Source organism: Perca fluviatilis, chromosome 8 (assembly GCF_010015445.1).
Source record: "Perca fluviatilis chromosome 8, GENO_Pfluv_1.0, whole genome shotgun sequence".
NCBI lineage: Eukaryota > Metazoa > Chordata > Actinopteri > Perciformes > Percidae > Perca > Perca fluviatilis.
Window position 1 is genome coordinate 17,877,136 of NC_053119.1, and position 10,171 is coordinate 17,887,306.

The following is a 10,171-nucleotide window of genomic DNA, read 5'->3' on the forward strand; positions in this document are numbered from 1 at the left end:
CGCTACGTAGATTATTCTACGAGCGCGCGCGTTCGCAGAATATTCTGGGTATTTACTTCCCGTGACGGCTGGCATGAAACGAGGAAACTTCCTTCATTGTTTGTCCAGCCTGATATTTTTTAACCAAAGCTCTACAAAAAAAAAAACGAAACAATGCCACTCACACCTCTCGTTTACTGGGCTCAACGCCATGAAGATATTTACCTGCGAGTGGAGCTGACAGACGCCCAGGTGAGCTAACAGAGAGTAACGGACAGGACCAAAAACCGGAGGCAAAGCCAGAGCTAAACAAAAAAAAAAGTAACAGTTTGTGTTAACACAAACTGCCTGCACTCATTATATTAAGAAAATTGCTTTCTGCTCGTGCTCTATTTAATGCCTCTAAGAGGTAAATATTGACTTAACCAAATGAAGGGTTCAGGTTCCTGTACATGCCACACTACAGTTGCACTTTGCATATTAGATCAGAGATCCTTTTAGATGATAGTTGATATTTACAAAGTCCTCTACTAAGGCCTGTTATTAGCTATCAGGTTTGATCGCACGAAACCTGTTCAGTAATGCGTTACATTCGAGAAGTATGGTTGTTAGTGTACACAGTTGCACGGGTTAATAACAATGAAAATCCCCCCTGCACTAGGCCTACCTGAAGCGCAGAAGCCGAGGACAGGTGTTTCTTAACCCAGAGATGTCCCCAAACTTCAGGTTGCAGGAAGGACGCTAATCTTCAGCACGTTACTCTGGTCAAATTTTGGCATCATAGTCATCTAGTGTTGTTCTTTTTTTTTTATAGCACTGTGTGTTGCTATACTGTTATATAGTAAACAGTACATGAATAAGAGCTGATTCAGGTTGGAGAAAGTGTGAAAAGGCTCATTTACTTCAAACAAGGAAATTAATCATGATCGTGGCCGGTAACTCAGTTTAGCGTTATTGGGCACAGGTTGTAAATAAGATAATGCTTGAATTCTTACTCTGTAAAAGGAAGTATAAGCTCATCATCTGCCTCTCTTCTTTTTTTTGCAGAATATTGATGTCAATGTGAATGACAACATGCTTCAGTTTAGAGGTGACATACATTTTATTTGTCAATGAAAATGTTAATAAGTTCATTATTTGTGACATTTTTGTGGTATTTTGTGTGCAGCCCAGGGCCACGGTGCAAAAGGACAAAATGAATATGAGTTCAGCTTGGAGTTTCTTTTACCAGTAAAGTCAGAGGTAGGCCCTATGTCTCCATTTAAATCAGTCCTAGATCTACTGCTCCTTTCTTACTTATGCTTTCTAGTTTTGCCAAGTGTGCTCATTAAATGAGCCTGTGTGTCCAGGTGAGCCACAAGTCCACGCAGCGTCAGGTGAATATTACAGTGCGGAAAGAGCAGCGAGGCTGGTGGAAAAGACTGACGCTACAGGAGCGCAAACCAGTCTTCCTGGCACCAGACTTTGACCGTTGGCTGGACGAGTCAGATGCTGAGATGGAGATCCGGGAAAAGGTTTCAAGTTTTTACATCAGAGGGACATTTTAACCATACCTTTTTTTTTTTTCAATGTGTTGTTTATTTGACAGGTGTATTAAATAACATACTCTAAATTGCAAAATGTCCAACTGACTAAGATTGCACTATTGATATCAAAGGCAAATATTAAACACTTGTATATTATATATTTTCTTTTTTAATTTTGAAAAGGAGGAGAAAAGGAACATGCTGAAGGCATCAAGGCATAAAGAGGAAGGTGAGTAAAAATCTCTCTAGATGCATGTCTGTTTCTCTAAAGACTAACAATTTTGTTCTCAGTGCTTTCAATACTTTTTTTGGTGGTAGTTGTTTGTCATTTCTTAATTTAAGCAAGTTGTTGTCAGATGCCTCAATGTTTTCCTTTTCCTTAAATGTTTCAGGTTTTGTCAGCCTGAAAACAGGATTTTTGTTTGTATATAACCTGGTGCAGTTTCTTGGTTTTTCATGGATCTTTGTCAACATGACCGTGCGGCTCTTTATCTTTGGCCAAGGTAAGGAAATATAAGACTGCTGTGGCTTTAACTTTTCCACTGTTTTTCCTTCTTCCATAAATTTTTTCTCAAAAATCTGGCAAGACGTATCATTTATAACACTACTCTCATTTCAGATTCTCTCTACGACACATTTCACACCATATCAGATGTGATGTTCTCCTGCCAGATCCTGGCAGCAGTAGAGGTCCTCAATGCAACTTTCGGTGTAGTCCAGACAGGTGTTATTCCAACTTTTATACAGGTATGTGATGCTCATTTGTTTGATGTGCAGGGCTTCTTGTAACAGACTGTTATTACATTTCAAGTGTAAGTACAAATGTTTGTGGGTTTTGTTCTTTTACTAGGTGGTTGGAAGAAATTTTATCCTCTTCATAATTTTTGGTAGTTTGGAAGAAATGCATAACCAGCCAGTTGTGTTCTTCGTTTTCTATCTGTGGAGCACCATTGAGATTTTTAGGTAAGCATGCATCTGCTTTGCCATTGTTCATGGTAAACAGTCGTGTAATTGGGCTTAGTAAAGTCTGATAATTATTTTCAAAGTCTCAGCAGTCTTCTGTGTAAAGCCAATATATTACACCCAAAGTTCTCTTAATGAACATAAACATTTACTGAGATATAGAAATGTAAACAATATTGTAAAAATATTGACTCCTTTTGCTGCTTGTCCTTTCTCAGCGGTGACGTAAAGGGCATCACTCGAGCTGCTGCACGTAAATGTTGCCAGACTACACCATTTTGTAAACGTAGCCATACTGAGAAATACAGAGTGTTTTGTGGAGCCGATAGGCTTAATTAGCTTTGTAGCAACTCATTTGGCAATGGCTTCAATGTAATGGACGTTCATTAATATAAAATAGTTGTGCACTATAGCTTTAAATTATAGTAAATTAAATATGTTGGGGTTTGGACTGTTGGTCAGACAAAAAAAGATGTTTAATGATGTCGCCTTGTTCTCTAGAGAATTTTTACACAGTTTTTTGATGTTTTATAGATCAAACAATCAACAAAATAATAAACAGGTTGATATTGAAAATATTTGTTAGTTGCACACCCAGAACAAATGGGAAAACGGCTGCAGTATGGCATGTGTGGCATTAACTGTTGACACAAGCACACTCAGTAAAAGGGCACAACGATGCAAAAATGCAACTCTACTCCGAGCAGCAGCAGTGTCACAGACTCAACCTGACTGACGAAGGTTTGGGGTACCAGTTGGTGTTACAAGAATCAGCATAACAGCAGGTCATTTAGGCTACATTGTTATGAAGATGGACTGTTGTTGATGTGTCAGTTTATTAGCAACACATCTCATTTCCTCCATAAAACTAACATGATGCTCCAATTTCAGGTATCCATTTTACATGCTGGGCTGTTTAAATACAGAGTGGAAAACTCTCACTTGGCTGCGGTACACAATCTGGATACCACTGTACCCATTAGGTGTTATAGCTGAAGGTGAGCTTGTTTACATCTTTCAGAAGTAAAAAATGATTCTTCTTCACATAAAAGTTCTAAATGTATCTCCCATTCCCATGTAGCTGTTGCTGTGATACAATCCATTCCCATCTTTGACGAGACCAAACTCTTCAGCATTCCTCTGCCAAAAGCTGTCGGTACCTCCATCAGCTTCTCTTACGTCCTTCACATCTATCTTGTACTCATGTTTCTGGGTAAGTCTCCAGATAAAACATTAACCTTATACATCTTTGAGCAAATATGTTCTAATGTCAGCATTTTGGTTCTGATCTCAATTTTTTGGTTTCCTGCCCCCTCCTTAGGACTTTTTATCAACTTACGTCATCTTTACAAGCAAAGGAAGAGGCGTTTCTGTACCAAGAAGAGGAAAGCAAATTGAGCAAAAATATTCCTGACACCTTTGCTGCCTGCTTATTTCTGGATGACATGTTTTAAATGATCATGGACCATGCTCCTGTCAAATTAATTCTAGTTTTTCTTATAAAAGTTTTTCTTTTTCCGTTGGCTCTCACGGAAATGATTACATCTGTGGTCAAAATGGGCATCCTACAGATGATGCAATATTTCATCATTGCATTGATGTCTCTTTTACTGGTGATTGATTTCTCTTAAGATGTGAATTCTAAGTATTTTGTAGAAAGGGGAAGAGCTATAATAAGCCATAGAATTTGATATCCTGTGTGGTTGTTTTCCTTTTAATCTTGGTTGAGATCTTTTTAATGCAGTGGTATTGCTACTGTTGTCATTTGAGATGATGTGATTTATGTCAGAATGAAGAAAGCGACAACGTTCTCAAAATACTGTATTATCATTCCAGATTTCTGAACCGTCCCACAAACCTCAGGGAAACTTACACTGGTGACTGCTAAAATATGGATAGCATTTTGTGTCCTTTCTGCTCTATAATAACCTGGTACATAGAGTTTGTATTCTTCGCTCAGCTATTTCATTATTTTGACAGTCGCATGATCATGTCTCCTGTAAATGTTATTGGACACTGAATAAAAATTTAAATCTGCTCAATTTCTGAAAAAAGTCCTACAAAGGAACATGTAAAAAAAAAAATATATATATATATATACACACACGCTAACATTTTACAAACACCTCATTATGTTTTGCCATGTTTAGGCAGTGTCAAAGGAGTGTAAGTTATCAATCTGACTGATTTAGGTTCTTGAAGCCAAAACCTTTTTTCTGACAATATTAAGCACACACACAGGTGCTGTGTCAACGTTAGTCCGCATAGGCTGCTACATTTGAGTCCAGTTTTACTAATTCAGACTTGGCTCAGCTGGAGAAGTCAGTGTGCATGGGAGCAATGTTGTGATCAAAAGCAGCATACTGGGAGTCACCAGTGCTGGCCAGTTTGAGTTGCTGTGCAGCGTGGGAGAGCTGGAAAGCAGCATCCGGATGGGCCGAGTCTGGCAGCAGGGTGCACTCTCTCTCCAGCAGATCGGCCATTCCCTTCAGGAGCTCCCAGAAACCGAAAGCCAACGCAGCCTTCCGAAGACGGTTCAGCTCCTGACATTCAAATACAAAACAGCAATTGAAATTATGAAAATATAGTTCAAGCTCATAGTTCAGCGCAACGTTCAGCGAGATTTACCTTGTAGAAGGTTTGAGTTTTATCGGGCAATTTCCTTGCATTCCTCAGGATCTTCTGCACATCGGTCTGTAGAATGACAGCATAAAAAAAGTCAAAGTCAATGATGACCAGAAATTACCCTAAAAAATAAGAGAAATAACCATTCAAGAACTTATTTAAACTAAACATATGGATAAGGCTGGATAGTTGTACGTGCATCTACAATATAACCGTGTCCATTCAATTTAGGTTTACTTATACACTGAACAACAGACTTTGGCTGATCTGAGATGTCCATATTTGTTTGGTTTTTTCAAGTTGGATGTTGACATGAACAAAACTCATTAAGATAACTCAGATATGACACGAATGCATCATCAGTAAGCAAGTTCCATTGCAAAGAGTTCGTGCCTAAGTCCGATAGGCTGCATAGGAGCTTCACTGTACATAACATCTTAGTAAGTTCAGGTTATATTTAGTTTTTTTGGTAGCCAGTTAATCAGTCCAATCTCTACATTGAAACTGAGATTACTAAGAATTGTGAAAGGTTTTAGCTGCAATGCATTAAAGGAAATCAGTCTCTCAGAAGTACCATGGCATGTGGACTTGAACACAAAGCACGCCATGTAATTAAGACCCCCTACCAATTGAAACCAACCACCAACAGTGCTTTTATATATTTATTTTACTGTACCTGCAGTCCACTGGCCTTAATCCACACAGTGACATTCTGGGCATAGCTTCGTTTGACTGGGGGCTGCAGAGGGAAAGGACTTTTACTGTCATCCTCTCCATAAGGATTTTCAGCAGCCTCTGAAATACCAGGAAAGTCATGAAACATCAGAGTGAGGTCAGCATCACGATCAAAGCTGGCCAAATAAAAACTATGTAAATGATTAACTGCTTGATTATGAACACATACAGAGAGGCCTTTGGTATTTAGGGAAAAACAGTACAAGGGTTTCCTGCTGTTTGCTTGTTTACTGTTTCTGCAGAGAAACCAGAAGGGTTACCTGATATCGGTCCCAAATGTGTGATCTTGCCCAGCCAAGGCAGAGGGTCTGGACCAGGCTCAAACAGAGACATCATAAGGTTCGATTTCTTCTTGCTGTCTGCTTGGGAATACAGCATGCCGTACCACTCTGGCCTGTAAAAAGCAAACTAGGTTTAGGCAATTTCTTCATGAAATTTATTAAATTGTTTCTGCAAGTGTCTTAATATTTAAATATGCTAAATTCTGAACACAAAATAATTAAAGTTCATTAAATATAAACAGCTCTATGGCATCTCACCCCAGCTGGACCAGTGCCACCATGCCCTCCACTTTAAGGCTGCCATGTAAAAGTACACAGAAATTTGGACTTTTGCCTGCCATTTGACTGGCAGAAGGTTCCTCCTCAAGCTCATCTGTGGCTCCTGTGCCAACTTCATCCACCTCTGAAATCAAATATAAATACATAAAAATACGTTGAAAATAACATAATCTGCCATGTGACATACAGAGAGCTCATTGATTTCAGTTTTTGTGTTTAAAAAATAAAGTATTCACTTTGAAAGGTGATAATTATCTGGTGCATAGTCAGCAGCTCGATTCTCTAATCTATATCAGTGGAGGCACAATCTGAGCTGTCCTTGTTGTAAGGACATGGATGACTGTAAAGCATAGTGAACAATGTTTTCTTGAAGCAGGGAATAACTTTTTAGGTGTGGGGACATTCAATGCACGGGAAGTTTTAAACAATCTGCTTTAAAGAAAATGGGATGTTTTCTGTGAAAATTAGCTTTATAAGTTTTTTTTTTACAGTTTTGTTTTTGGAGTTTAAGACAACAGCAAAAACATTTAGCACTAACCTTTGTTTACATTAATAGGCAGTACCAAGTGTCTGGAAATAACAGGAGGACTGGAAATGTCAGCAATTTCAATGAAGCCCACAATTTCCAAATCTGAAACAAAAATAACAGAATGAAGATGTGTTAAAGAATAATACAATGTTTAACTATAACTCTAAATCAGGAAATCTGAAGCCAGCGGTGTACCTGTATTGACTGATCGGGGCATGGGCTCCACCTCTTCATCCATCACAATAGGCTCAGGCCGAGGAAACACCTGAACGTCTGAAGATAAGTTCCCACAGTGCAAGACAGCATGGAAGGGAGAGTACGCGTGATCAATCAGCCTCCTAAAGACATACAATGGCCAAAGACTCCTAAATTAACATATAAAACATGAGAAAGTAGTTTTTTCTGGATTATGTCTTCAGTAAGAGACATACCCAAACATGGCTTGTACACTCTTCATGCAAAGTGGACCCTCCACAGTGAAGATCTGTCCATCCCCTCCACTGAGACGAAGTAGTTCCTCCAAGTTGTCCATGGCATCAGTCATCTGTAACTGCAATTACACAAGACAGGGGATTGCATTGGTTGCATCTAGCAAATCTATTGCGAGAGCTAATTTACCATAAGATTACATTTTACATGGATGTTTCCCAGGCACACTACAGAAAACTGTTGCTACTTGACAAAAATTACACAAAATATAATGTGCTCAAGGCTCTTTTGAGGTTGCATTCATATTTTTGTGTTACAGTTTTTAAAAAAAATAACAACCTCGCCACGTAGTGGAGGAATAAAAAAAACTCAAAATCAAAATATTGGCTTAGTCTTTAAATCACTGCTTTTAGTAAATGAACATGCAAAACCCATGTTGAGACATATTCTTACTTACAATTGACATAGTAACTCTCTCAAATAACTGTAAAAGGATGTGCAGGCACCTGTTCTCTGAAGATCACTTACATATCAATTTAGGGAAGGATACATGCACAACTCCAAAATGCAGTCATCTAAGCAGTAAAACAGATGGCCTACAACCACTAAAGTCTCTAGGAGTCACTGTAATATCACAGCCATTGTCATTATCATGACTACTCATCACTATGAATCTCTAAATTATGAGTCTCTTGGTTCAAAAGTTAAGATAGTAACAACTTTCAAACTGCAATTCTCTCATCCTCAGATTTCTTCAACAATATTTTAGATAATAAGGCCCAGGAGAAGCCATCAACTTAGATCTTGTTTATGACCAGCTGCTTCTAGATGCATGTTATCTGATCAAATGCCCTCCATGGTTTTACACTGACTGTGTTCAGATCAAGATGCAGGTAACTAGAAATTAGTTGTTGACTCAGTCAGTACCTCCTCTGCATTGGCTACAGACATGATGAACAGTTTGGTAGGGAAAGGGAAAGGGAGTGGGAACTTCTTGTCATCCCCACGATGCTTCAGTGTGTGTAAGGAGTGACGTAGCGAACCCTTTCCAATACCAAGAGATCCATCAGTAACCAGCACCACCTACAGGATAAAGGAAGGAGGTACATAAACATAACCCTATGTAACAATAAATGGGTACAGATGGCCAAGATCATTATGGGAAAATTATTTAACTGCACATCAGATTTATATATTCAATAATAAATTCAGGAGGTGTGATGATATTGTATAAAGGACCTGCCAAATTACCTGACAGGGACAGGCACTGCCCCACTCCTGCTGTACCACGTTACTAACTCCATTAAGAGCTGATTCAACACAGGTCTTGTCATAGTCTTCCAGGTTGCCGAGAGCCTCCTGCACAGACACGAACATTATTAGATAATCCCAAACTCCTCTCCAAAGTCAGACTCGTTTTCTCTTAAGTCAAAATCAGGTAGTGACTCAGGAGAGGAAAACGTACTATGGTTTTTCAGACTGACTTCTCATATGAGGCACTTTTTACCTGTAATGCATTGTAATCTCTGGTGAAAGGCACCAGGAGCTCCCAAAGGGAAGAAAAGGCCATCAGTGCTGTGAACTCCATGCGGTAGTTTGAGGCCATGTGTTCAAACAACATATTTAGTCCGTGGACAGCCAGGTTCTTCCTCTGAAACTCCTCGCTGCCATCCAGCGACACTGGTCGTGTCATGGACAGAGACACGTCCATTAAGACCACGGTAGGCATGGCTTGCTGCTTATATAGATTCCCAATTATACAATGAACTTAAAGTATCATCCAAAGTGCTCCCACTGAAAGAAAAGAAAGAAAAAAGATTAAGAAGCTAGCTAACTTAGCGTTACATGGAGTTTATTCCTGCCTCTGGACGGCATGTAAACAAACAAAGACCATTAACGACGTTAAAAACTAAAAAAAATAAAATAATAATAATAATAATGTCACAGCAGAGGACTGCTAACGTTAGCATATGTTGGCTAACGTTAGTTGTTCGGATATACTACGCTATCCTTCTGTAACGTAACGCCAGAAGAAACGTTCTGGTTACTATTTAATACATGCGAGAAGACAACTGAACTATCCATAAGTTAAACTATAAAGTAAATACATACTATGACAAAAACTAAATATATACGTGCCATTCAACGTTTCGCTCATCGCCATCCGTGTTTGTGTTGTAATGTTCACCACTACTTCCGTCCGGGTGACAGCAGTGTACTTTAGAACAAATAGTTCCTATGTGAAACGTTCGTATTTCTGTGCTAAAACATATACACAGAAATCAACAGGGACATTTAATTATTTCAACATTAATTTGATTGGCTTACGCACGTTGTAAATTTAAAGCTAGAGTTTTGGTTTGGATCTAGGAAGTGTCAATCCGCGCGCACTCAAGTGAAATGCTCGATATCCAAATAGGAATATCAGCCATCAGATCTAAAGAGCTGGTGGATGGTTTTGCGTAAAAACTGATGAGAACGAAACGTTTGTGTTCTACATCACTACATCCGTCCGGGTGAAAGCAGATTTATGTGATGCACATTTTTAAATGGGTAATTTCATATTCCTGTGCTGAAAAGTCGGCACGAAAACATTCCAGTTCAAAATTGTTATGTTTCGTTGTATGATCAGTTATTTCCAAGTGTCAGTCTCAGGCTTTATAAAATAATGTTATGCTAAAGTTTTGTAACATAATAGCCTAGCATTATACTAAATCCCCATTTTTATTTTGCATTAAATTAAATATTATTAGGGTAGGCTCATGATAAAGTGAGAGTGAGACAATGCACATAATCCTCTTAGAAGACTTCAGGTATTATGCTGA

The 10,171-nt window shown here is 38.8% G+C and overlaps 2 protein-coding genes across 3 annotated transcripts; one reads left to right on the forward strand and one right to left on the reverse strand.

The window, feature by feature from the left end:
* The first annotated feature begins 20 nt into the window (after nucleotides 1-20).
* On the forward strand, nucleotides 21-4,159 carry hacd3 (3-hydroxyacyl-CoA dehydratase 3). The gene is made up of 11 exons (XM_039809889.1): nucleotides 21-231; nucleotides 1,027-1,069; nucleotides 1,148-1,221; nucleotides 1,329-1,493; nucleotides 1,689-1,734; nucleotides 1,898-2,008; nucleotides 2,125-2,252; nucleotides 2,356-2,468; nucleotides 3,360-3,466; nucleotides 3,550-3,681; nucleotides 3,790-4,159. The coding sequence occupies exons 1-11, from the start codon at nucleotides 154-156 to the stop codon at nucleotides 3,864-3,866; spliced, it is 1,074 nt and encodes a 357-aa protein (XP_039665823.1). The 5' UTR covers nucleotides 21-153; the 3' UTR covers nucleotides 3,867-4,159.
* A 113-nt stretch (nucleotides 4,160-4,272) lies between these two features.
* ints14 (integrator complex subunit 14) lies at nucleotides 4,273-9,592 on the reverse strand. Of its 2 annotated transcripts, XM_039809887.1 has the most exons (12): nucleotides 9,486-9,592; nucleotides 8,854-9,140; nucleotides 8,598-8,705; nucleotides 8,274-8,429; nucleotides 7,349-7,467; nucleotides 7,113-7,255; nucleotides 6,927-7,019; nucleotides 6,368-6,512; nucleotides 6,089-6,222; nucleotides 5,770-5,888; nucleotides 5,097-5,162; nucleotides 4,778-5,011 (listed from the first exon to the last, which is right to left on the reverse strand). In XM_039809887.1, the coding sequence occupies exons 2-12, from the start codon at nucleotides 9,073-9,075 to the stop codon at nucleotides 4,778-4,780; spliced, it is 1,539 nt and encodes a 512-aa protein (XP_039665821.1). In that variant the 5' UTR covers nucleotides 9,076-9,140; nucleotides 9,486-9,592. The 2 variants fall into 2 exon arrangements, with proteins under 2 accessions (XP_039665822.1, XP_039665821.1); XM_039809888.1 differs by lacking the exon at nucleotides 9,486-9,592 and having other exon boundaries at nucleotides 4,273-5,011; nucleotides 8,854-9,075.
* Between the last annotated feature and the right edge of the window lie 579 nt (nucleotides 9,593-10,171).

What these genes read in the sequence shown, in the direction of transcription:
- hacd3 (XM_039809889.1), top strand. Translation starts at nt 154, where the DNA reads ATGCCACTCACACCTCTCGTTTACTGGGCTCAACGCCATGAAGATATT. An exon ending in TGGAGCTGACAGACGCCCAG is followed by an intron (nt 232 to 1,026) that starts GTGAGCTAACAG and finishes TTTTTTTTGCAG; the next exon opens with AATATTGATGTCAATGTGAA. An exon ending in GCTCTTTATCTTTGGCCAAG is followed by an intron (nt 2,009 to 2,124) that starts GTAAGGAAATAT and finishes CTCTCATTTCAG; the next exon opens with ATTCTCTCTACGACACATTT.
- ints14 (XM_039809888.1), bottom strand. Translation starts at nt 9,075, where the DNA reads ATGCCTACCGTGGTCTTAATGGACGTGTCTCTGTCCATGACACGACCA. An exon ending in CTGTAGCCAATGCAGAGGAG is followed by an intron (nt 7,468 to 8,273) that starts GTACTGACTGAG and finishes GTGTAATTGCAG; the next exon opens with TTACAGATGACTGATGCCAT. An exon ending in GTGGCACTGGTCCAGCTGGG is followed by an intron (nt 6,223 to 6,367) that starts GTGAGATGCCAT and finishes TGCTTTTTACAG; the next exon opens with GCCAGAGTGGTACGGCATGC.